Consider the following 27,485-nt stretch of genomic DNA (forward strand, 5'->3'; position numbering starts at 1 on the left):
AATTTTGACAGTAAACTTTTGCCCATGACTGCAGAATAAGTGGGCCATGTGGGCTGGGAAATGTAATAAGATCCTAAGATTGTCTTATAGTAGGTAAGATTAAGATCTGAAATATAGAGCCCTCTTTTCCCTTTCACTGTTGGTAGACTTAACTGCTTATGTATAAAAGGAGGACAGTTGATGCCTTCTAAGAATTTATTATTCAGAATGTCTGCTGAATTTGGACAGATCATCCCGGATAATTAAGGTAAACACAGCACATAGAAACATGCCTTGCATAAAATCCCTGAAATCAGTGATTGGCTGTAGGGTACAAAGGTCTGCGACTGTCAGACACAGACTGGGTTTGAGTCACCTCAAGCCACAGAATATTGTTGCCTGTTCCTTCACAACACTCTCTGTCAAAAGGTGAAGTTGGTGTTGTCTCCATTCTTTCCCTGCCCTCAAGGTCCTGCAGTAAAGGAATCTCTGTCCCCAAGATGGCTTGACCATGGAACTGTGTTGAAGATGGTGTCAGGCACCTGGGATGTTGCATGAATGAGTGAGTGAATCAGAAGAGGCATTTCTGACTTTATTGTCACCAGAGGCTCTTGATGCCAGCAAAGGAGCATGTGGTTTCACACTGGGCCTCAGATTCTGCTGAAATAGCCTTGAACTTCAAAAAGAACTCTTGTCTTTCCCTGCCCATCTGGATGAAGCCGAGCATGGTCTTCTCAACATGATCTTTGAGGCACAGCAGCCCTTCAGAACTTTGGTGCAAATTGTAGTGATGTTGTTATTAGCATAAAACTGTCTTTTGAGTGACTGATAGTACAATGGAAATTCTTGCGGTGATGCACATACCCTTTGGCCTGTCCGTGGTCTGATCCTCTCATTACTCCGCTCAGAAACCCAGCTGTGAAGCACCATCTGTCAGCAGCAGCAGCATCTGTCCTGGTGGCAGCTGACATCTGCGTTAACTCTTGTAGAATTGCCTGAAGGCCCTTAGGTGGGTGTGAGGCTGGGGGTGGCAGGCTCCGTCTTGGTGCCTTTAGTGAAATACTGCTGGCCCTTTCAACTAAAAACCGCCCGTGATGGTGTGCTAAGTGCTTGCTTTTTCACATGCTGGAAGGCTCTTTTAAGACTTCTGCATTCCACAATGCATTAAATCTTCCTGCTAATCTTCCTTTTCCACTCAACATTATACTGCCATGCAGTGAGACTTGAGTAAATGCTCATATGATAGACTCAGGGAAGGGTTTTCTGTTTAATTCTGCAGAAAATGGTGTTGGAGAACCTCCTGATTTGTACAACATGTGCCCCCTCCTTTCCAATTTGTGCCCTTTCTGAAACGTCAGAATGGGACCATATTTGGAAATAGGGTTATTACAGATGTAATTATTAAGATGAGGGTAACTGGAGTAGGATGGGGCCTTAATTCAATAAGGATGGCATTCTTATAAAAGAAGAGATACAAAGGCACACAGAAGGCAGACGGTCATGTGACCACCAGCAGAGGTGGTAGGCATGCTGCCCCAAACCAAAGAATGCCAAAGATTGCAGGCAACTGCCAGCTGCTGGGACAGAGGCAAGGGATAGATTTTCTCTAGAATTCTGGGGCGGGGTGGGGGGGGCATGGCCCTGCCAGCACCTTAATTTGAGACTTCTAGCTTCCAAGACTGTGAGACAAGAAATTTCTCTTATTTTAGGCCATCTAAATTAGTGGTAATTTTTTACAGCAGTACTTAGAAGCTAATACAGAGTACAATGTAGTAGTCACTACTGGGAATCTGTCTGAATTTTATAAGTTCTGTTTTGTACCCTCAAGACATGGCCATTACGTAAAGATTCTCTTTGGGGGTTAACAGATTTTTAAAGAAGTTCCCAAAAGGAAGGGGTAGTGCTTATTAAGAAACATCACAGGATCAAAGTTATTTCATCAGGAATAAATTTCTAGTTTACCCACTCATTTGGTCCTTCACTCTTATGCCAGCTCTCTCAACACATATGTACTGCGTGCCCATAATGTGCCAAGCACAGTGCTTGCTTTGGAGGGTAAAGCAGTGAACAAAACTGGTTTTAGAAGATCGACCCTCATGAAGTCAAGGGTCCTTTGGACAATGTGGGACTTCAGGACCTCTCCAAGGAGATAGAACTCAAAGCCTCTGGCCAAGACAAGAATTACCAAATTACCGGACCCTTATCATTGCCCCACTGGTCTCATTGTAATGCCCTTCCTGCACCTTGAGCAACCTGGCCTACTCCTTCCTGCCCCCTACTAGGAAAGGTTATATGGCCCACCTCTCACCCTGCTCCTATAGGGGCCTTATATGCCCCCAGCCAACCAAAAGCCCTCTTTCCCCAGCCAATCAGCAGGTCAGCTAGTGTATCCTGAGACCTCTCCTCTTGCTGGACTATAAAAACAAACACGAGCACATGCTCAGAGTTGACTTGCCTTGATGATCAGGAAGACTGCCCGCTACACTCGTAGTGTCTCTTAGGTCTATAAGCTCTCCTTTCCCTTCACCTGGCATGCTGGAAAATTCTTTTTCTGACCCACATGCACAGACCATGACAAAGAAGACAGACCAGATTGTTTGCAATCAACCTACATATTTTAAACATCATTATATAGAAAAAGCAGTCACACTAAAGAGCAATGAAATTTTGTGAGTCAAATAGCATTTGGTAATATCGCTTAATGATTCTGTTTGATGTTTTAAACATACTGCATTTATGTTTAGTTCTATTCCTGTGTCTATGGTTTACCTCCCCACTCATAGACTGTGTCTTTGTTTTTTCTAGTGCTGATCATAATCCTTCACAGGCAATAGAGTTAGCAGTTGAATTAAATGGAATTATTGATTAAGAATAAAAACAGGGAGGATGGTTAATAATGGCTAGCATCTATGAAGTAGCTGTTCTATGTATATGTCTTATGAGCAATTGACCTCATTTTATTCTCATAGCTGTTTCTACTCCATTTCACAGTTGGGGAAACTGAGGTTCTCAGAAACTAAGGAAACTTCCTTCAACTCAACTGGCTAATTAGAAGCAAAGCCAAGATTTGGGTCTAAGCAGTGGGTGGCAGGCTCTGTGCCATCTGGGGTGACATCTCATGCTTTAGTCACACTGGCAGCCACCTGACACCTTCCATAGATTTGTTTTAAGAGGACTATGTCAGAATCACGTGCCTTCCTTCTTTTTCTTTTTAGTCATCATGGCCTCTAGCACAAAGGCAGAAAAGACTGGCTTTAATTGAGATTTTAGTCGAAAAATGCAGTCTTTCTTCACCAAGGTAAAGAGAATGACACTAGTAGGATGTGGAATGATTCTGGATGGACTTAAAGCATTTCTATTTACTTCTTTCTTTCTTTAGCTTTGGCTTCTAAGCTAACACCACGTAAGTGACTTGATACCTGCAAGATCCTGTGTGCGGTTAAGCCTGGGCTTCTTTTTCACACCAAAGTTTTTCTCGTGCAGTATTGGAGTAGGGACACCCCCCTCCTGCCTTGCGGCCGAAGATCTTGCTTTTCTTAGAGAGACTGGGGACTGTCCTTATGCAGAGGTGAAAGGGGTCATCCCCAGGCATCCCCTGGCTGTCTCACTCCAGTCAAATCCCCGCAGGTTTCTGAAGAGCCGAGCTTTGCAGCAGGTGTGTGTTTGGATCCCAAAGCCCCGTGCTGTTCTGTTAGCATCTATGATGTGGCTGGAAGCTGCAGCAGGATTTTAAGTAAATGGCTCTGGAGGAGCTGCCGACTCAGCAGTGGGGTTGACCCTGTTCCTCTCCTGGAAGAACTCTGTGTACTTTGTTGGCCTGCTCCTGCCGCAGCTCTCAGGATCTGATTTCAGCTGGAAACAACAAACACTAGAAGTTTCAAAGTTAGAAACCACAAGTACCAAAGCCAGCACCCTGTCATGCAGCATTATTCACAGTAGTCACAAGGTGGAAACACCCCAAGTGCCCATCAATATGCCCTCAAATGTTGTGTGTACACACAATGGAATATTATTTGGCTGTAAAAAGGAATGCAGTACGGTTATGGCTGCAGCCTAGTGAAACCTTGAAAACATGGTAAGTGAAGAAAGCGAGACACAAAGAGATGAAGATTCCACTTCTATGAAATATATAGACTAAGTTAATTCATAGAGACAGACAGTAGATGAGAGGTTAACAGGGGCTAGGGGAGGGAGGAATGGGGAGTCATTGCATAATGGTACAGAATTTCTGTGTCAGGTGATGAAAACATTTTGTAAACAGTAGTAATGGTTGCACAGCCATGTGAATATAATGGATGCCACTGTATTGTACAAGTAAAACTAGTGAAAATGACAAATTGTATGTTATATATATATATATATTTTTTTTTTTTGGTCTTTTTGCTTTTTTCTAGGGCTGCTCCCACGGCATATGGAGGTTCCTGGGCTAGGGGTCCAATCGGAGCTGGAGCTGCCAGCCTACGCCAGAGTCACAGCAACGCAGGATCCGAGCCGCGTCTGTGACCTACACCACAGCTCATGGCAATGCCGGATCCTTAACCCACTGAGCAAGGCCAGGGATCGAACCTGCAACCTCATGGTTCCCAGTCAGATTCGTTAACCACTGCACCACGACGGGAACTCCCTATATATATTTTTAAAGTAATGATAAAGAAGCAGCACCCTGAACCATATCTTGTGTCACTCAGCAATGAGGCAAATGACGAAAAGTGTCCTTGGCTTTTCTTGGGCTGAACATAAAATTGTGAGAAGGGCAGCCTCTTAGAGGAATGGCAAAGCACATGGGCAGGGTGAGGTAGATGCTCAGTTAACTTGTCTCATTCCCTGTCTCTGCCCTGGACCACCCGCCAGCTAGAGCCTCTGTGTCCTGCTCAGTGGCCATGAGGTCACTTATTAGGAGCTTTGCGAAACTGCAGGAAAGAAAGTTCCTATTAAGACATTAAATGGTTTGAAAGGAAAACAAAACATGACTGCGTATTCTCAATTTTCTTTCCTTTCTTCATCTTGTCCTCCTTAGACTGCATTGCCAACCTTCAGGAGAGAACAAAAGGAGGAGGAGCAAAGCAAAGGACACCAGCCACAATTTTTCACTCACAATACAGTAAAGTAGTGGCTCAGGATTTGATTCCTCATTTCTCTCTACTTCAGCATGTCCAACTCCAGAGAACTCATCTATTAAATCCCGTTGGCCTGAAAGAGCTAATACGCTTTCACAATATGTGTTCAGTTTCTTTCCAGAAACTCATATGCACCTGGGCCAGAGATTAAGCCAAATCATTCTTTGAGATAACTAATATTATTATTCTGTATATACAGACATTTGAACTGTGGATCAAAGAAGATAAGAAACCATCTCAAGATAACAATCAGGAAAATAACATTGAATTCAACACACAAACATGACCCACTGCTCCCTTGATCTATTTCTGAGATAAAGAAAAAAAATTCTCTTTCCTTTGGTGTGGACATTTAATATTAAATCAGGCTCTCATGGTATACAAGAGCTGCTTGGAAACAGGGTACTTGATAGAAACAGGAAATAAGGGGCTCAGGCCCCCACATGGGTTCACATGGTCCTTTGTGGATTTCATATCAGAAGTCTGCAGCTGAAATCCACAGGAATGAATTCAGTGCATATAATCTGGAATTGATAAAGGGAATCAATTTTGCCCGTGATTTCTTGGGATGCTTAAGAATGTTAGAAATCATAGAACCCCACTGATTCATTTTTTGTTATGTATTGATTGATCTTTTCTATTTCCTTTTACCTTCCTTATGTTATCAATGAGTAACAATGGAATGTCTGACTGTTGTGTTTTAAATATCTGCATTTGCAAAATCAGCCGGGGCACAGGAGATGAGAAGAGAGAAAAAGCTTAGTGTTGCAGCTTTTTTTTTTTTTTTTTTTTTTTCTTTTAGGGCTGTACCGGTGGCGTATGGACATTCCCAGGCCAGGGGTCGAATTGGAGTGCAGCTGAGGTCTATGCCCCAGTCACAGCAATGCGGGATCCGAGTTGCATCTGTAACCTATGCTGCAGCTTGTGGCAATGCCAGATTCTTAACTCAGGGAGGCCAGGGACCCAGTTCACATCTTCATGGATACAAGTCGGGTTCTCAACCCCCTGAACCACAATGAAAACTCCAGTGTTGCGGTTTTATATATGGGAATTTTTTAAAGGAGACCTAAAATCCCATTCTTAGGTGGTCCCATTTAATGAACATTCACTTTCTCTTAAGACATTGGGAAAATCTGGCACCTTCTAACAAAAAGCTTGAAGGAATTCCCGATGGGAGTCACATTCTTTTGCTAATATTCCTGGATTAACGGTGTGCCTCAAGTGACCGAAATGATCCACCCACCACCTAATTTATCCATACTATGGTTCAGAACTGTATGTGTCTTTATTCACCTGTTATAGGCAACTCTTACCAACCTCAGTGCATTATTAGTCTTCACTTGCTTTGATGTTTTTATACTTGGTACCTAATTGTTCAATTGCTCTCATGTGGGCCTTTCCCCCACATGGGAGGAAATTCAATAAAGAGCAAAATTTTACTTTACCGAATCCAACAGGCACAGTTTGGATATGCCAACAACCCCTAATGGGGGTTTTGGCCATTGGTCAAATAAACAAACTTTCATGTAGCCGTTGGATAGAGAGCAGAATGGCCAACCTTGTTTATGTTCGAAGGATTTTTACTGCATATATAAGGCATATGTAATTTAATTTATATGTATATGTAATATATAGTAAAATAATAATTAATGTTTTAAATTTCATTTCTTGTTTTCCAATACAAATTGAATGGTGATAAACGGGTCAGTGTTAAACAATCATGCATGGACCTCACCAGACTGGATGTGACTGAAGCTTTATAAGCCATAGTTCAGAGCAACCTCTCCTGCCCTGAAAGGTGGGGGTACTAGAGGAAATAGATGGAATTTTTTGTTTGTTTTTATTCCTATTTTATGGAGAAGGCAATGAGGCTTAGAGGGTTTAAGAGATTTTCTTCCGGGCATGGTGCATGGAAGTGGTGGATATGGATTGTAAACTCATGTGGTTCTAATACTGTGATGGGCAACTGTATGTGTCAGAGTGGCCAGGCTGCAGTACCCACCGATGTAATCAGGCACTAATCTAGCTGTTGCTATGAAGGTGTTTTGTAGATGTGATTGACTGTATGGAGACTACCTTTGATGACTCTTGATTGGATGACGGGACTTCAATCCAGTCTCTTGAAGACCTTACAAGCGAAATGTGAGCTTTAGTGGAAAAGAAAGAATTCTGCCTCGAGGCTGCGGCATTAACTGCCTGAGTTTCCATCCTACTGTCTACCCTACAGATTTCCAGCTTGTCAGCTCCAGCTATTCTGTGAGCCAGTTCTTTTCAATCTCTTTTTGTGATTCTGATCCTTCTGTCTTTCTTTCTTTCAATCTATCTAATATGTATTTGTATATAGATATATAAATATATAAATGTCCTACATATATCCATATATGAATGATACTATGTATATTTATAGAAACAATACTATAATTTCCCCTGGTCCTTACGTTTATCCTGATAGGAGATACATATATATATCTCCAATTGTATTTCTCTGGAGAAGCCTGACTGATACAGACACTAAAGCCTGGGCACCACGACACCATGACATTTGCAAAAGGTGAAGGAGGTACTCCCATCCCCGCCCAGTCCTTTCCAGTATTTCCCTAGGCTGGGCTGCCTGTCCCATCTTCCCACCACTGCCCTCTGGTCTGGACTTCCCTTATGTAAAACTCCAGGGTTTAAGGTGACAGGCCTGACCTTTGATTTGCTAAAGGAGGTAAGAAATGTAGACAATAGCTTGGACTTATAAGAACACTGTCATACTGCAGATTTGCTTCTGACTATTAGAGGCCAAACATCACTTTCTTTTCCTTCTAAGTTGCTCCTGTGACATTTCCTCTATAAGTCTCCTTTCTTCCCATCCCCGACACACACACCTTTCCCCTCCACTTGAGCTCCCTGGGGACCAGAAGCAAGGCAGGAGAGAAGAATGTATTAATGGTATCCAAAATATGAACCTCGTTACATTAAGATTGATTGACTTTTCTAAATGTACTTTCCTAAGCGATATATCTGTATTATTTTATTTACTCTAACCTTACCCTGTCTATAGTAGAGAAAAACAATGCGTTGAGAGGTTTAATAATTGCTCAATACTAGAAAGTGACAAGTCCAGGCTAGAAACCCCAGCCTCCTGAGTCTAGATCCAACACTCTATTCACTTAAGTGTAGTAAAAACTAATGTAGTCAGTCCTTACTGTTTGTGGAGTCCATAGTTGCTGATTTGCCTACTGACTGAAATTTATTTGTAACCCCAGATGAAGACTCACAGTGCTTTCGTGGTCATCTTAGACTAGACATGAACAGAGTGGTGGAGAATTTGAATGGCCAGGTGGGCAGGGTGACTTCTTGTTTCAGCTCTCATGCTGCAATTAAGTGTCCCCGCTATAGTCTATTTAGTGCCATGTTTTTCACATTTTCTGTTCTTTTTATGGTGATTTCCCAATCTGAAGTGTCCCCCAAGTGTAGTGTCAAAGAGCGGCCTGTCTGGTGTTCCTGAGTGCAAGGGGGATGTGATGGGCTTTACATGTGTTAGATGGGCTTCCTTTAGGCTTAAGTCACGGTGTTGGCCTTGAGTTCAGTGCTAGGCATGAACAATATATATTAAGTAAAGTGTCTTTAAAAACATACATAAAACAAGGTTAGGCATTGAAGGGTTCACCAAAATGAGATCAGAGGTTCGCATTTACCTAATCCTGTGCTCCCCGCAAAGCAATGACTCCGTGTTAATTCACTGTTTGCAGCGACTTCATAGACTATGACAAGAATGGACTATAGCCAACTCTCTGTTATCTTTCTTTCCTTAATTATTTAATTCATTAAATATTCAGGCATTCTGGAGTTCCCTTTGTGGCGCAGCAGAAACGAATCTGACTAGGAACTACGAGGTGGTGGGTTGAATCCCTGGCCTTGCTCAGTGGGTTAAGGGGGTTAAGGATCCGGCATTGCCGTGAGCTGCGGTGTAGGTCACAGACGTGGCTCAGATCTGGTGTTGCTGTGGCTGTGGTGTAGGCTGGCAGCTACAGCTCTGATTCGACTCCTGGCCTTGGAACCTCCGTATGCTGTGGGTGTGGCCCTAAAAAGAAAATAAATAAATAAGTAAATAATTAAATTAAATTAAATAAATAGACATTCAAAAGTATTTTACTTATCGAAAGGTATACATTTTTTATGGAGGTTACTTATCAGAAGGTATACATTCTTTACAGAGATGACATCATGCCCAAAGGGACAAAAGTTGATTGGGGGTGTGTGTGTAAAGTCTTACAGTTTTTATGTCAGCCCCCACCAGAGATGAACCATGACAGATAAATGGCACTGCCAGGCTACAAGAAGCCTGCCACAAACTAAGGGAGAGTTTCTGCACTGTCTCTGCTAACTCTGAGGGAGGAGGCTGTGAAGTGAGCAGAGATGGTGGGAGCAACAGAATTCTTTCAGAGCCATAAGTCACTATGAGCAATGCACAGTGATGAGAAGAAACAGCAACCATTTGCTGTTGCTGCTCAGGTGATACTGCCCATGAACTTGGATTGTTTTATTGCTGTCAACATTAGTAAACAAAATCCTGAAGAGCCTTTGTGTGAAGCCCATTGATGCTTTTCTACTTTGTCCTTTTTAATTTTTTAAGTTAAGTAATTTTTTTTTTCTTTTTGTGACTGCATTGATGGCATAGGGAAGTTCCAAGGCTAGGGATGGAATCCAAGCCACAGCTGCAGCCTGTGCTGCAGTTGTGGCAAAGCCCGATCCTTTAACCCACTTTGCTGGGCTGGGATTCGAACCCACACCTCTGCAGTGACCCTAGCTGCTGCAGTCAGATTCTTAACGCACCGCACCACAGTGGCAAATCCCTACTTGGTCCTTTTTTAACCTCACACCACCTCACTAGGGTATTACTACTGTGCAGGGACGACTGTTGGAAAATAGTGTTTCTCAGCTGCATGTAAGAGTTTAGATCATAACTTGTGGAATGAAAAGAGTTCATTTGGGACGTAATTGGTTGGTCATTGTTTTAGTTTTCCATTGCCACATGACAGATTACCTACCATGAATTTAGTAGCAGCTTAACACAAGATACACCTATGGAGTTCCCGTCGTGGCGCAGTGGTTGGCGAATCCGACTAGGAACCATGAGGTTGCGGGTTCGATCCCTGCCCTCGCTCAGTGGGTTGACGATCTGGCGTTGCCGTGAGCTGTGGTGTAGATCACAGACGTGGCTCGGATCTCGCATTGCTATGGCTGTGGTGTAGGCTGGCGGCTGCAGTTCTGATGGGACCCCTGGCCTGGGAACCTCCATGTGCCGCGGGAGTGGCCCAAGAAGTGGCAAAAAGACAAAAAAAAAAAAAAGATACATCTATTACTTCACTGTTTACTTTGGGGCAGAACTCTGGACTTAGATTAGATGGATCTTTTGTTCCAGATCTCGCAAAGCTGCAATCAGGGCATTGGCCAGGGCTGCTTTTTCATCTGAGATCAGGGTCCTCTCTTCCATGCTCATGTGGGGTTGGTAGAATTCATTTCATGGCAGCCACAGTTTATGGTGGTTTGCTTCTTTAAGCAGGAAGGGTCTCTCTCCTCTGTGCTTTTAAAAATCATTTACTTTAGTATTTAGCTCAGGCCCACCCAGGATAATCAGTCTTTTGATTAACGTTAATGCTATAGGAAATTGAATTACATTTGCAGAATCTTCTCACCAGTGTCATGTCCTGTTGCTTAGTGATAAGTTGCAAGTTCTGTCCACACTCAAGAGGAGCAGATCACCAAGGATGTGGGAATTGGCTTAGCCTGTTCAGGCTGCTACAACAAAATACCATAGACGAGGTGGCTTATGACAACAGAAATTTAATTCTTTTTTTTTTTTTTTTTTTTTTTTTTGTCTTTTTAGGGTTGCACCCATGGCACATGGAAGTTCCCAGGCTAGCTACCAGCCTGCATCACAGCCACAGCAATGCCAGATCCGAGCTGTGTCTGCGACCTATACCACAGCTTATGGCAATGCCGGAGCCTTAACCCACTGAGCAAGGCCAGGGATCGAACCCTCATCCTCATGGATACTAGTCAGGTTTGCTACCACTGAGCCACAATGGAAACTCCCAGAAATGTAATTCGTACATTTCCGGTGGCTGAAAAGTCTGACATTAAGGTGTCTGGTGAGGACCTGCTTCCTGGTTCATCACGAGCTGTCTTTTCCTTTGTCTTCACGTGATGGAAGGGGCAAGGGAGCACTCTGAGGTCTTTGCAGTAAGGGCACTAAGCCCATTCATGAGGTCTCTGCCCTCATGACCTAATCATCCCCTCCAAAAGGCTAATCACCTTCTAATACCATTGCACTGGGGATTAGGTTTTAACATATGAGTTTTAGGGAACACACAAATTCCATCTGTAGCAGGTACCATGGGGATCATCTTAGAATTGTGCCCACCATGGTCATTGGCTCTTCCTTCCCTATCCAGTGAGTGTGATTCATATTTGTCGACTTTTGGACTTCCCGTGTGGCTCACAACATATTTGTCGACTTTTGAGTGACAGTGGGAGAATGATTAGCAATATTAATGTGTGCGTTCAAATTGAAAGAAAGATGGAAACTCAGCTGTCAGTGGAGCTTAGATTACTTGGACTAGAGTTTCTCAACCTCAGCACAAGCGATGCTCTGGACTCAATAACTGTCTCTTGTGGGTGCTGCCTTGTAAGATGACCTGTAGCATCCCTGGCTTCTGCCCACTAGATGCTAGTAGCACCTTCCTCAGTTTTGACAATTAGAAATGAGCCAGAAAGACAAAGACAAATACCATATGATATCACTTATAACGGGAATCTAATATCCAGCACAAATGAACATCTCCTCGGAAAAGAAAATCATGGACTTGGAGAAGAGACTTGTGGCTGCCTGATGGGAGGGGGAGGGAGTGGGAGGGATTGGGAGCTTGGGCTTATCAGACACAACTTAGAATAGATTTACAAGGAGATCCTGCTGAGTAGCATTGAGAACTATGTCTAGATACTCATGTCGCAACAGAAGAAAGGGTGGGGGAAAAGTGTAATTGTAATGTATACATGTAAGGATAACCTGACCCCTTGCTGTACAGTGGGAAAATAAAAAAATATTAAAAAAAAGAAAGAAATGATACCAGCCATTGCCATATGTCCCCTTGTGGAGAGAGGCACCCCCAGTTGAAAAGAACCACATTAGAAACACAAAGTAGGTTTTTTTCTTTGTTTTAATGAAAAGCCCATTAAAACAGGAATTTTTTTTTTAAGGTAATACAGCTATTTGGAGCTAGCAGATAATATCCAGATTCTCCCTGGATAATGCCTCCTTCTTAGATTTGAAATCTATAGTTTATAGTTGCAAGGAAAAAACTAATATTGTAGGCGTGTTTCCCACATGTATTTTCTTATTCACATGTTTGCCAAAATGAAATTACGTTATCATATCTGACTATGTTTTATAATATTGTCTGAGTATATAGTCAAGCCATATTATAACAGGGCTTTAGTTGGACTATGACATGGGTCAGGTATTTCCCAGAAGATATTGAATGTGTAAGGCAAGAAACCTAATAAACCCCATTCTTGGTATTATGGCTCCTTTCTTGGAAACAAGTGATTGGCTTGGTATATATGGGATGGAGTGGAGGCCGTGGTCCAGTTCTGAAATGACAAGACTCAAAAGCTGCTCTTTGTTCTTTTCTCTAGGCAAAGGCAGCTCAAGCATCTCATCCGACGTGAGTTCAAGTACAGATCACACGCCAACCCAAGCCCAGAAGAATGTGGCTACCAGCGAAGGTAGGCAACGGGACTTCATTATCTCTTGCCCACTCTTCACAGGGCTGGCTGTGTTTGGAAGACACATAAAATGTGTGAGTCTCAGTTGTCTTCTGCTGAGTGGGAGAATACGAGAGTCTTAAAAATGAGAAGGTCAAGGTTTCCCCAGGTTTCTTTTTGTTGCATTGCTCTCATTGTCGACTGAAGTTGTTTGGGTGTGGTTCAAGGCCGGTGCTGTTATTTTGTGAAAATATAGCAGGCGGACTTTTGGGAAGCCTTGTTCTTCAGTGTGGAAAACATTCTGATTGTAAAATCCTCATGCTGCAGTTAAAAGATGCTGCAAGAACTTTCAAAATAGGAATGCTTGGAATTCAGGATTTTGACATTTGGAAGGTCACAGTCGTGTGATTCGTGAAACTTGAACTAATCCCCCCATATTTTGGAGTAGGAAAAGAGGTTCATTTGATTCTTTAAAGAATAAGGGAAAAGGCTTGCTTGTCAGGACAAAGATTGGTGGCATTGTTATTCCTGAGGAAGAATCTGACTATATGGAGAACATGTGTTGGGAATTCATTTGCTTCCTAATAGTTGAGATAGCTTTTTGGTCATTACTTACTTGTTTGAATGTGAAATAATTGCTTCTGAGGTAGTTGTTTAGTAGAAAGTTGACCCAGTTATGGAATCAGCTTCTTTTATTTTAACGTTAAGCACAATTAAATGACCTCTTTTCTCCAGAAAAGGTCTTTCTAAACCAATTGTTGAATGGAGGTCCATATAAGACATTAATGCCGTTCATAATGAAAGGCTCTGTGAGGTGTCAGTTGATTTTTTTTCACAACCCTGTCTAGAGCCTACTTTCCTAACATGTACGGTGTTGTGCGAACACATTTCCAGTCCTTGTTTCAGAAACTTAATTTCTGCTGCTTATAATATGGGAAAGCATACTTCCAGCCTGGTGCCAGTCCTCTGGGCTATTTGATTGTTTTGATCTGCATTACAGTTTATGCATTAATGATAAAGGTTTATTATCTCTGTTGTGTAGATCTCTTTGGCCCTTCCTTGACTTGGTGTCTTTCAAATAAGAATTATACATTATTTGTGTTAATTATCCTTAGATTGATGGATAAATAGCTTTTATGACTGATCGTATTCCCTTGTGTTTAATGCCTTAGTGTGCCTTAGCGCTGTTGTACCAACACTGAACCAACATTGGATGGCCAACAGGTTGGAGGGTATGCATTAGTGCAGTCAAGTACTAGCTAGCAACTCAAAGTACATTTTCTGCTTGTTAATTCAAATGTGGGAATTAGATCATTCTTGAAATTCAGTTAATGTAATGTACAGACTGGGTAAACTGATTCGAGACCTTTGCTTTGATTCTTAGGAGCCAGAGTGGAAATCATTTCAATTTAATTGATTTATGATCCACTGTAATGAAAAAATCTGTGTTTTGTAAGATTATTACTAATTTCCATCATTAGTTTACAGTCACACTGGTCACAGTAATTTGCCTAATTTAGAGGCTGTGAAAAAGAAAGTTGAAAGTATGTGAAAGCATTTCTCAGTGTTTCCTATCCTGATTTAGTTCTTTTAATATTTTTCTCTCTGTTTCAAAAATAGAAAATACAAAAATATATGTGCTCTGTTGAAAAATGTTTGCTTTTTATGCTGCAAAAATATAGGGATTTAAAATTTTCATTTTTATTTCGCCTTTTTCCTAGGAATCTTCTTTTGGTGTAGGACCAACCAGTGTTTTATTCATTTTTATTGCAGTGCATATCAGGTGAAAAAAATGGGAAAATGAGATATTCATATGAAACAATTTTCAGCAACTGGGCTAAACTGGTATGGGATTTTTTTTTTTTTTTTCCCAAACTCTTAAGCAGAAGAACCTCATCCTTAGGGCAGACGCTATCCATTTTTTGGCTTATCTGAAAAACTTAAAAATGTGCCATTTTGCTGTTTATTTGCATGAATCTATTTTTGTGCTCTTGTTTTTTAATCCGTGATAGTGAAAAGTGTTAAAAAAGGAATTGGGTGTGGGTATTAGTTACATTAAAATATGTTTCATGGATGTTGGCAGCAAATTCGTCTCATGCTATCAGTCTGGTTTTTCAAGAAGGAAGCGTAATAGCTATGTCAATCTTCTCGGTGCGCGGGTGACAGAGGCCAGGTCCGCCTCTCAGGATGAGCCATTAGGCGGTCACATTCTCTGACCTCCACAGGGTGGGTTTACCTGACAATATGCACGTCATCACTTAGAAAACACCTGGGAACCCACTGTCTGTAACACACCGATGAGAGAAAAGACAGCAGAATGCGGACATTGATTTTTACACACACTGCAGAAGCACACATTTAAAAATGCCTCTCTACTTTTTCTTTCCACTGGTTTCTAGAACTGTGTCTTACTTTTGATGTTAAGAAGATGTTGGGTCAATGGTATACGTGGCTTTCTGGAAGCTGTTTGATTATAGTTATTTGTCTTCAGTTCTTTGATCCTCTTAATGAATTTTCAACCTCTGAATTCACCTACATCGTCACCAAGAAGCATAGGCAAGGTCCTCCTTTACGAGTCTGAGTGATACTGATTTCTAAACATGATGTCTACTGTGAAGGATCATATTCAGTTTTTTTGCAGCTTTTGAAAACCATGGCCATTCCTATAATGGGTTGGAAGCATTTTGGAGCAGTATTGACTTCTTCTTGATGAGCTGGATGAAAGGTGTTGTTTTGGTTCCTAGGCTGGTGGCATGTATGTGTCTGTGTGAGTGCACATGTGTGCATTTGTGTCCAGCCTCCATGGGATAACCTGATGACACAGGCACCATCTTTTCCTAGGAAACGTGTGGGTACCAACTCTATGCATCATATGCTTGTCAGTAAGCTGTGTGCCTGAGAATGGAGGGGAGGGAGGGGCACACCTAACATGCACTGACCTGGGGCTGGTGGTGGGAACAGTGGTCCCGGGTTGATGGTGGGAACTGTTAATAGGCATGAGGTTATCTTACTGGGGAGATGACGATGTTCTAAAATTGGATGGATGGTGGTTATACAGCTCGGTAAATTTACTAAACCTCATTGAATGTGACACAGGAAAATAGGTTTGGGGGAACTGCTGCCTGACCTTCAGACTTGTATATAAACCATCACAAACTATTTCTTTAATATGCTGCCTTCCAACTCTGAGAGGAGGTCTGAACAGTGGTGACTGGATGAGTCTTGGCCAGTCCAATGTGCAGGGCTGCTGGCTAAAAGGTTCTCTTGATGTGCTCTGGCCTTGGGGCCAGTGCTGGCCTGAAAGCCACCATAACAAAGCCACCATAACAAAACCCTAGATTAGCAGATTTCATGGCCCAGCATGTGGTGCCCTGTCAGAATGGACTTATTGTGGTAAAAACATATTCTCCCATGAAGCTCTGGAAGACGTGAGAGATTCTAGACCCACAGATTTCTTGACCTTTTTATCAATTGATTTTTTTAGCTTTTCTTGGATCGTCTCTAACCTCAGCTTAGAATTTAAGTATTTTATCACGCAACCGTAATGACTGGGGTGTCCTATTTATTCATGCTAAGTCAATGCCTCTGCTAAGGGCTTATGTCTTTGTTTTCTGTCTCAAGTTCCAGCTTATCTACTTTGGGTCATAAGGCTGTTCCCCTCGGATATGGAGGATGGTGGGGTCAGATAGTGATGCAATTTTTTTTTTCATTTTTAAAATTTTAATTTTTTGCCAGTTTATTGGGGTAAAATTAACATAGAATATTGAGTACAATGTGAAGATTTGATGTATGTGTCTACTGCAAGATGATTACTGCAAGGTTAGTGATCCATCACCTCACAGTAACCAAAATTTGCTTTTAATCCAAAAGAGAATGGTATTTTTTGTACTGGATGGTAGTGTTCTGTCCAAAGCCATGCAAAAGTTTCATGAGTCTTAATTTTGTGACTCTAAAGCCATCCCCTTTCAAGGAATTGGCAGCCTGCAATGCTTTCTTTCTGATAAGGTATAGGTTTCCTTTAAGCCCATTGTATTTCTTGTGCTGGTTTAAGTTCCTGATTTTCTGACACTGTGGGGGGTTGGGTTCAAGTGTAGAAAGCTGGAAACTTTCCATTTTTTCCCCAGCAAAATTTGCATTCCAACATCATAAGCCACAGCTTAATTCTTTCCAGTTGTGTTACTATTCTTTCTCTTCCTTTTTTTTTTTTTTTTTTTTTTTAGTATTTCTCAACCACAGGGTGTTTTCTCTTGTACTAGAAAGAATGGCCTTTGACCTTCAGCTATTTGAAAGTCATCTTCAGCCGCAAGCAGAATCAGTTGAATTAGGTTATCATGAACTAGCTTCCCAGGAACAGTAAGTTGAGCTTTGGCTTCTTTCATGGAAGTGGGGCATGAGGGTGTGGCTTTAAGGGGGACAGCTCAACAACTCAGCCTTCTTTTGAGCTGGAGGAAAGTGAGGCAGTTAGTTCAAAGGCCAAATGCAGTTGGCTGATGAAGAGTTAGCTTCCTTCAGCTGCTCTGTAATCATTTTCAAGTTCAGATAACTAACTGACAACACAATTTATGGATGTGATGGCTGTTTATGCATGTTAGTCTTCAAGCCAGAGAACTATGGAATCATAGGATTTTTACAAACCACAAAAGCCTTGGCAGGAGTTCCCTTCATGGCTCAGCAGTTAAAAACCTGAATAGGGTCTATGAGGATGCGAGATCGATCCCTGGCCTTTCTCAGTGGGTTGTGGATCCAGCATTGCCGTGAGCTGTGGTGTAAGCTAGCAGCTGTAGCTCTAATTCAGCCCCTAGCCTGGGAACTTCCATATGCCATGGGTGCATCCCTAAAAAGCAAAAAAAAAAAAAAAGGCCTTGGCAATTTTCTGATCTAATATACTCATTTTACAAAGAAATATCTGTGGCACAGATAAATGAAGAGATTTGCTCAAGAATGCACACCTAACATATCGTCAGGCAGGAGTTGGACACAGTATTGAGTGAAAGATGGTCCAGTTAGAAAAAAGCAGAAACTTTAATAAAAAGCCATTGCCTTCAGAGCATGAAGCTATTTAACTCTCCAACTTTGTCCACCTGATCTCTCGCTGCTTATTTTGAGCTGGTTACAGAGCTGAGGCGGCTGTTTAGAAGAGTTTGGGGGAGTTCCTGTTGCGGCTCAGTGGGTTAAGAACCTAACATAGTGTCTGTGAGGATGCGGGTTTGATCCCTGGCTCACGCAATGTGTTAAGGATTTGGCATTGCCTCATGCTACAGCATAGGTCCCAGATGCAGCTTGGATGTGGTGTTGCTGTGGCTGTGGCGTAGGCCTCAGCTGCAGCTCTGATTTGACCCCTAGTCCGGGAACTTCCATATGCAGGTGTGGACCCTAAAAAGAGAAAAAAATATAGAAGAGTTTAGTACGGATTCTTGAGTCCCCATGAATCAGTACTTTCAGTGGAGGGAGAGTAGCTGCTTCAAATGGTAAAAGGGATCTTGGCCTACTGGAGTAGGTTAGCTTCTGGGAATGGAAACTACCTGCAAGCCAGTTCATCATCATCAAACAACCTTTCAACAGATTCGCATAACTTTATTTTGTGAAATTACCCATTTAATCAACTCCCTGAAAGAAGTTCATTTTCAAATGTTTCATTTGAGCCCTGCGAAACGAGTTGATTTATGAAGAATTTGTGGTAATATTCTTTCCATGAACCTACAATCACTAGTTTATTTATACAGTCCTGGGTTTTTATGTTTTCAGTGCCCAAATTAGACCAGTTCTAAATGGAGTTATTTTGAAAATGTCCAGGCATCTGGCTTTGTTTTTATTTTCTTTGTCTTCTTTATGTTATCTTCCTTATAATCCTTGAATGTATGCCTCAGACAAGATTCACATGAATCACTCAGGAGGGGAAAGATGATGCTTTTAACTGAAGGCAGATTCTGTTTCCCAAAAGGCCTTTTTGATGATCCAGAAAATTCAACAAACATTTTCGGGATGCTTATTTCAGGCTCTTAGTAGTACTTGCATGAGCATTATTGCATTCAACTCTGTTTCATCGGCATACTTCCCTTCTGAAGTAGGTATGAATGTTTCCATTTGGCAGAGAAGAGCAAGGAGCGGGGAAAGAATGAGGGTGGCCTCGTCATGTAAAACTAGTAAGTCTCAGAGATAGGCTTTGATCCCTGAGTGCTAAGCTTAATTCTTAATGCTTGTTTTGTAACTGTCATGCAAAACTGCTGAGAATTTCATACTCATCATTGTTACAGGTTTATGTCAACGTATATTTTGAAAGTACTTATAAGACATAACTTTTCAGAAGACAACTCATAATCGTGTCTAGATTGCCAGTTTTATTCATGGAAACTCTTTCGTGGTCAACTCATAGACTGGAAACTGACTTCATATCCTCAGTTATAGAAAGCAAAGGTCAGTATTCCAAGCTGGCTCTCATACTGCACTGTTGAAGGGTTAGATTTCCAGGTACCATAACTGTACCCTTCATACACTGCCCCGGACAGAGTTAGGGTCTGAAATTGAGGGGTAAGTTAATCATGATATAGGGTCTGTAGTGTATGTAAGATAAAAAAAGTACAGACTAGTTGTATTACTTGTTTTCCCTTTAAAACTGAGTCATGGAATTATTCTCTAATTGGAGATGCACACACGTGGTAAATATCATCTTGGACCATGTGCCTTGGATGTCTGGAAATGTGCCTTGAAGCAGTCTATTACAGTTGAATGAAATTCTGTCTGTAACACAAGAGCCAATAGAGTGATAAATAGGAAGACAAATATAAAAAACTGGAGAAAGAAAATGATGGTGAAAATATCTCTTTAAAAATAGTGGTAAAATGACATTTTTTTCATGTTGAACGGTTAGAGGTGGAGGGACCTACCTTATGGGGAGGAAGAGTTTCCAATGTCAGAAGTGGTGTTTAGGAGCTTTTATTCAGTATATGAGGAAGGTTGATGACCTTTTATTCCTATTATTATAGAGATTTGTTTGGCCTTTAAAAATTGAATTTTAAATGATTTTTGAAAATTTCATGATCATTTAGGAATGCTTTCCAAGGCTTTAGCTTTTGAAGCTTAATGCGTTTTGGTAATTAAATCAGCAACTTAACTGCTTCCTTATCAAGTTTCCTTTATTGTGAAAGCTACCGCATAATTGTAAATTAGGTGACTTCTGAAAAACTGCACCAATTATATCTGGAGATCTGAGCATTTTATAGATTCACTGTGCCCAATTTAATCAAGAAGTCACATTTGCATCTGAGGATTAGTTTAAGCAGAGGAACGCTCATCCCCTCAGTATCCACAAAATGGTTATGTAAGCCTAGAAATGTCCATTGAAATCATAAGTACCAGCTAAGACTCAGAGCTAAGTTTAATTTCTTGAGGGAATTATCTTCCCAAATGAATTATCCAGAATGGCAGAAAATGTCCATTTAATGGTCTCAGAAGGAAATTAGGTTTCTGTGTGATTGAGTGTGTGAGGGAGTGTGTGTGTTTGTGTGTGTAAGGCCATCTTAAAGTAATACTTAATTGAGTAATCGAGACATTCAGAGTCCCTCAGTGCCATTATGTAGAGTTGGGAGAGAGGAAAAAAACTAGATTTTCATTATTCTAACCCTGTGTGTGAAATTAATCTGTTTATTTCCTTCACCTACATTTTGTCATTTGTAAAAAAGCGCTCAAATAATTGATATATTTCAGCTATAGACATTCTGGCTCATCCAAGTACAACTAAATGTATTTGTAATAAGAGCCTGGCTCATTCTTAAGTTATCAGTAATTTAACTAGATGGGAATTTATTAAAGGATATAATCTAACTGTGAATACATTTGTTTAAGCACTGATGGGGGCTACAAAATGAATGTTAGTCACAAACTGGTAGCACAGAGAATGAGCCCTGCCCTCAAGAGTGTTTTCTTTTATCAGAAGAATTTTCAAAACTAAGTTTGGGTTTAATGTAATGGATTTAAGTTGAGCATCCATTCTGTAGCTCTTGAGTCTTCCTCACACTCTGACGACGTAAACAATCGTCCTTGGCCATATTGCTGTTACAGGTTTGGTTCCCTGAGAAATTTATGACCAGATCTATTGCTTCCAGAACCTTGGCAATTCCCAGGGAGTGGGGCATGGAATAGCAGTTCATTCCTACTGAAACAGTTCAGTAGTAATTTGGGGTGGTATGAGATTGTGTCCCAAGTGATCTGAAGACGTGCTATGGTTGGAGGAGTTGGAAAGGCATCGTGATAGCCTGGGACTTGGTTTCTGCTGTGTGAAGACAAGGTGGAAAGTGAAGGGAATGGTACAGCATGCATGGAGTGAAAAAGTGTGAAGAGTTTGGAAAAATCCATTGAGTCTCAGGTGGGGAAGAGTGGAGAGTTCCAAACAGACCCTCCTCTGGCAGTGATGAATAGGGTTAAAAAGTGCTTTGAACATCCTGTCACTAACACAGTGGCTGCACTTTCTTTGTATGAGGTTTTCCATGGATCCCATATAACTGGAGTTGTCCACGACAACTAGGCTATCATCCTATGACACTCTGTGCCCACCAGCTACCTTTGGGTTATCTGGAAAGTTTTACATTAAAGGGCCAACTTCTGAGCCCACATAAGGCAAAGAAGGAATATGGAGGGGGTTGGGAACTAACATTTTAGGACAAATATCCTGATATTGGAAATATTTGTCCTTTACAGCCATGGACATAACCTGACCTTAGAAACCAAGTTAACATGTCTGTTTACTTCCTCTTTGACTTGGAAATAACTTCCTGAGGCTAAACTCACTTCCTCAGGAAGTCCTGACTACCCAAGGCTGTTAGATTGAATAACAAATAATGAGAGAAAAGCACTTTAGTTACAAAGGACATGTCTTTGCATCCTATCTATTCCTAAAAAAACCAGAAAAATCCACATTAGTGAGGGAATAATATACAAGTAATCTAGAAATGTATTGTCATCAACATATGATTGAGGAATTGTTATAAAGAGTGCAATCTTTGGGAAGAAAATAGTACTACAGTTAATAATTATAAATATAACTAGAGAGTTTTTCTGCTGTTTATAATGGCTGCTGCCTTCCAAGGTGGAATGGGCCACCTGGTACATTGAAGGACATTTGTTCTTCCAAATAACTGTGTGAGTTTGAGTAGGTGAGTTTCCAGATGTGAGCTTTAGACAGCTAGATTCTTCTGCACAGGAGAGAGATTCTGAGTTTCACAGGAAGGAGACTCAGGGGAAAGCCCGCAGAGCGAAGAGGCAGATGATGGGGAAGAGAGGGGATGGGGAGCTGGGGAGATGTTCCAACAGCTTGTGGGGCGGTGGTGCCCAAAGTGATGCTTTCCTGCGTCCTGGGAAAATCTCTAATGAGTCTCTACCAAACTCACAAAATGCTTGGAGGGAATGGATTTCCTAGAGAAGTCAGAGACAGTTCACTTGCCTTCTTTGGAGTCACCTGACTTACACAGATAGAGCCAGAGCCAACTTCTAAAGGCTCCAATTAACTTGGAGAACAGACCTGTGGTTGTCAAGGGGGAGGGGAAAGAGTGGGATGAACTGGGAATCTGGGGTTAATAGATTCAAGCTATTGCATTGGAAATGGATAAGCAACCGAGGTCCTGCTGTAGAGCACTGGGAACTATGTCTAGTCACTTGTGATGGAGCATCATGGAGGATAATGCGAGAAAAAGAATGGAGGGGTGTGTGTGTGTGTGTGTGTGTGTGTGTGTGTGTGTGTGTGTGAGAGAGAGAGAGAGACTGGGTCACTTTTCTGTACAGTAGGAAATCGATAGAATACTGTAAACCAACTATAATGGAAAAAATAAAAACCATTTAAAAAACCACTCCTCTAGTATTACAATTAGCACCAATGTAAGTTTTCTATTATGTTTATCTTCTGCTGTATGTAACAGTATTTTATATAACTTGTACTAACTTATGCAAGTTATATTACCTTTTCTCTTTTGAGTCTAAAATTACGAACTCACTTTGTTCTGATTATTAATAATTGTTATTCTCCTTTGATGCTTGGCTTTTCACAACTTCTGCAAAAAACCTTTAAGCGTCTCCTTTGCCCTTCCAGCACTATCCATCATGCTATAAAACCAACTTGGCTCTCCAGCCACAAAAAAATATTCCAGATCCGCCCTATTTTCTTTTTTTCTGCTCATGACATCAAATCAGTCGTGCCCCCCCAAATCTGGGTCCTTTTAATGGAGAAATAGATTTAAGACATAAATCTGGGAATCAAACAAAGGGTTTCTGCTGCTGTGGGCTCACTTTCAGTAAAGTTAGAGCAGGAGTGAAAGTATTTTTTAAGGTAGCAGTACACACTGATTTTACTAATTTATAATGTTGTATATTGTAAATGCACTATACGTATATTCTTATAGCATGAAATTTCATTTGCCCTAAAATTTTCTACATTCAGCAACCAAACTTATAACCTTGGGCCTGCCCCATCGGATTCCCACATATACTCAGATATGCAAGCTCTGTAGCAGTGACAGGTAATAAACTACAGCTCAATCAGCATATCAACTGCATGAGAATTTTGTGTATGCTTCAAAGCATACCTCCACTGTGTCATTGCTGCCCTAGCTTGAACTTCTTTGAGGTAAGAACTGTATTTTATCCAGCTTTTGTATACCCCATGGCTACCCCAGAATTTTTATGTATTAAGTGCTTATTGAATGAATGAATGAGTTGTCACTCAAGGTTTTAAGAATGGCCCTCTTGATTAACTTTCCAAGTTATGCAAAACTATGCCCACATAAGACTATGCCAACAAAAACTGTGCAGAAGCAATGTAATATGGAAGAATCATAGTTACTTTTCAGAAAAAATAGGGTAATGCCATTCTTAGGGAACCTTGAGGCACATCATGGGAATATTTGCCATCAATTTATTTTTAGTTTCCTTTTGTGTTAAAGGAACAAACAACTTTTAAAAGCAGAATAGACATGTTGGAAGGATAATGGAACAGAAGATGTTTCTAGTTTCTATGTTTTCATATGTTGTTACATTTTTAAACCAAAAAGTTGTTGTCTGAATAGTAGCTCTATAAATAAAATTTGTTCCTCTCTCAAAATGTTTCAACATTTTAGATTAGCAAATTAAATAAACTTAGAAATCTAAAATTCTAGGGCTCTTCAGTGGCCCCTCGCACCTCAGTTTTAAGGGAAGAGGAACATATGTTCTTCCTTCTCACCATTTTGGTTTTATTAAATCCCTTTTAATCTCTTTTAACCTCAATACGTTGAATTGTTTCAATGCTTCATTTACTGACATCTCAAAGTACCAAATTTCAGCCTGTGGTTCTCTAACTGATGAAACTGGAGAAGTAAGTTTCATTTTATTGGCACAAAATATGGCTGAATTGGCTAGTTATTAAATGTGCACACATTTTTTTGGGTTCACTGACTTGTTATGAAGAAAATGGTGGAAAAACCATTCCTAAAAAGGGAAATAATATTGTTCCTTTCTTTTCTTTCTCTTTCTTTCTTTCTCTCTTTCTTTCTCTCTCTCTCTCTCTTTCTTTCTCTCTCTCTTTCTTTCTCTCTCTCTCTCTTTCTTTCTCTCTTTCTCTCTCTCTTTCTTTCTTTCTTTCTTTCTTTCTTTCTTTCTTTCTTTCTTTCTTTCTTTCTTTCTTTCTTTCTCTCTTTCTCTCTTTCTCTCTTTCTCTCTTTCTCTCTTTCTTTCTTTCTTTCTTTCGAGTTATTCTAGGACCAACCTGGACCTCATATTAATTTTTGCAAGCTGCATTCTATTTCTTAGAAACTAGGAACCTATAAAGTTCTTGTGTTTTGTTTAGCTGGATTGGAGCTGGTCAGGATGGAGATTGGGAAATAAATTCATCCAATCACAGAGATTTGCAGAGAGCTGAATTCTTGTTAATGGATGCATTTGGAAAATGCAATGAGAGGTTGAACTCTTCATTTAAGCTGAACAAGATGGAAAAAACCTGTGAGACCAAAAACTGATTTTGTAGCTCCCCATCCATGTGTGACATGAGTTCCTTAGCTGTAATTTTCTCATCTGTGAACCAGGAATAATAATATTTTCTACTTCATGTGTTGGTTATGAGGATTAAACTTTAAAATTATATATAGTGTGAATCCCTGTGCATGTTACTGGTTTAGTTTCATCAGCTTAATCACAGCCACTTTATTTAAGTTCCATATCCAACTTTGTTCTGCAACAGGAAAACTTTGTACAGAGGAGTCTCCCCTTAATGAATTCAGCATTATTATTATGGAAATCCCAATAAGATTTTAATTTTGAAACCTGACCAGATTGTACTTTCTTAACCTCAGAGAATAAATCGAGCCTCTTTAAGTACCTACCATATGCGGATGATGAATTCAACTTAATTACATATGTATAACGGTATGAACATTGAAGTACTTCTGTATGTTGAACTCATTTGTTGAATGGATACATATGCCTATGAGGATATTCAGGAAAAATTTTGGAAACGAGTAATGAAAGTAACATTTCCTTAGTATCATGAAAATATATAATGCATTTACTAAAATTTAAGAAGTGTCATATGGTTGAGCTTGGTGTGGTAGAACAGAGAACTCAGGCAGATGTAGTTATCTATGGCAATTTAGGGTATGATAAAGATGGCTTTATAAATAGACAAGGGAGCTAAGCCTTGTCCCTACATCCTAACAGGAAAATCAGCTGCTCACTTTTAAGAAAAGGAACATAAGGACCTAATGTGTTCCTGATGCCAAAATAAATTCTTGATGGATGAAAGATTTTAAATATTCAAATTATATATAGATGACTTGTTTTATGATCTTGAGGTAGAAGAATCTTTCCAAGCATAAAAGCAGAAGTTGTCATAAAGCTAAAGGAGACCACCAGCATGTTCATGGTCTAATGCATGCTGTATGGGGTAGAAAATATCTTTAGAGTGTTAAAAATATTTGTCTCTCCATTAAGCTAAGTTCAACACATTTTTATTGCTGAACTTCTCAGAGCTTTTGATGTGCTAGTCTGTGTTGTTAATCTTCAAGTAGCATATTTTTTCCTCAAACTTCTTTTATTATACCTCAACAATCAGAAAACACTGATACCTGTGAATCAAGAGCCTTAAACAATGTATACATACTATAAGAATTTCACACTAGAAAATTACCTTACAAATCTGAGTTTTAGGTGTAGATATACGTTTCTTAACTTTTGTCATATAAAATGTTGGTGAAATATTTTATTGAGACATCAGTATGTCAAAGTCCTGTTTAAGCTACTAAAAACATGTTGGTGAACAGTGTTTAATGGTGTGGGAAAACACTCATGAAAAATGCAGATGATGAAGCAGCATATTTTTATGTGATCCCAATTGTATGTAGGATTATAGTCTAAAAGGAAAAAGACTAAGGGGCATAGTATAAGATTTTAGCAATGATTATCACTGAGAATTACAGATTATATACATGCCATTTTATGAAGGGATTTGAGCATCCATAAATTTTGGTATATGTGGGACCTCCTGGAACCAGTCTCCTTAGATACTGAGGGATGACTATAGTTTTCTTTTTTGTGTTTTACAATATTGTCTAATTTTCCTTATTGAAGAGGAAATTTATAAAAGATTCAATTTGATTCTTTTTTTTTTTTTTGTAAGGGTGAGATTAATCTCTTTTGACTGCTTGTTTTTGGAATTTTGTTGAAGTGTAATATGACCAAAACATTCAGTTGTTTCTTTCATTATTAGTTAAGATTTTTGGATGAAGATCACACCTGGCTGTTTTTTATCCCTGACACTCAAATATGCATTTAGTCCCCATTTCTGCAGAGATCGCTTGCTTTCACGGTATTTTTAATAAACAGTTTTAAAAGGCTTTTCTGTTTTTAAAACTTTTCTCCCCCCCATTAGTTGAACACTCTCCTACCACAATTTTTCTCCTTAATGTACGTATCCAACCTAAGGTTCCAACGCATTACATAGATTCTGATTCATTCCGTATTCATTTACATTATTTACTGAATGCCATTTATTGTGCCTGTGGAATGGGAATTCCTTGGTGAGCTAAATAGACCAAAGAGACCTGACCTTCTGGAAGTATTTATCTTGTAGGAACCCAGGTATTATATAATCTAAGAAATAAATTACATACTGAGAATACATTCTTTAATACATACCTAGAAGTAAAAATTTCAGCTGAAGTTCTGAGTGATGACCAAGAATTAGCAGGGTAATGATTTGTGTGAACACAAATGTGGAAAGGTGTGATGGCAGGGAGAGTTGTGTTTTGGTTGTATATTGTTGTGTATCAAGTTACCCTCCCACTCAATGCATTAGTTTTCCATTGTAACTATAGCAAATCACCACTAACTTTGTGGCTTAATACAACACCAACCTATTATCTTACAGTCCTGAAAGTCAGAAGCCTTACATGAGTCTCAGAGGACTAAAATCAAGGTTTTGGCAGGGCTTTGTTTCTTCCCAAGGCTCTGAGAAGGAATCCATTCTTCACTTTTTCCAGCTTGGTTTATGGTCTCTTCCTTCATCTTGAAAGCCAGCAGCCTAATATCTTCACATCTCTCTCTGACTCTGATCCTTCTGCTTTCCTCTCTAAGGACCTTTGTGATGACTTTGGGTACACCTGAACAGTCCAGGATAAT

At 40.3% G+C, this 27,485-nt stretch overlaps 1 protein-coding gene across 3 annotated transcripts in view; it reads left to right on the plus strand.

The window, feature by feature from the left end:
• FBXL7 (F-box and leucine rich repeat protein 7) overlaps positions 1 to 27,485 on the plus strand; it is a 408,940-nt gene that overhangs the window by 100,201 nt on the left and 281,254 nt on the right. For all 3 annotated transcript variants that reach the window (XR_014830807.1, XM_003133850.7, XM_085001736.1), the window contains exon 2: positions 12,783 to 12,872. Coding sequence is in view for 1 of the 3 variants with exons in the window: in XM_003133850.7 (XP_003133898.5) it covers positions 12,783 to 12,872 (90 nt within the window). In the remaining 2 variants the exon portion in view is untranslated. The remainder of the gene's footprint in view (positions 1 to 12,782; positions 12,873 to 27,485) is intronic.

This window comes from Sus scrofa, chromosome 16, assembly GCF_054392235.1.
Source record: "Sus scrofa isolate SSC_HxYL_T2T_F1_AM1 chromosome 16, Sscrofa_HxYL_maternal_Yorkshire_Landrace_v2.0, whole genome shotgun sequence".
NCBI classification, from domain to species: Eukaryota; Metazoa; Chordata; class Mammalia; order Artiodactyla; family Suidae; genus Sus; species Sus scrofa.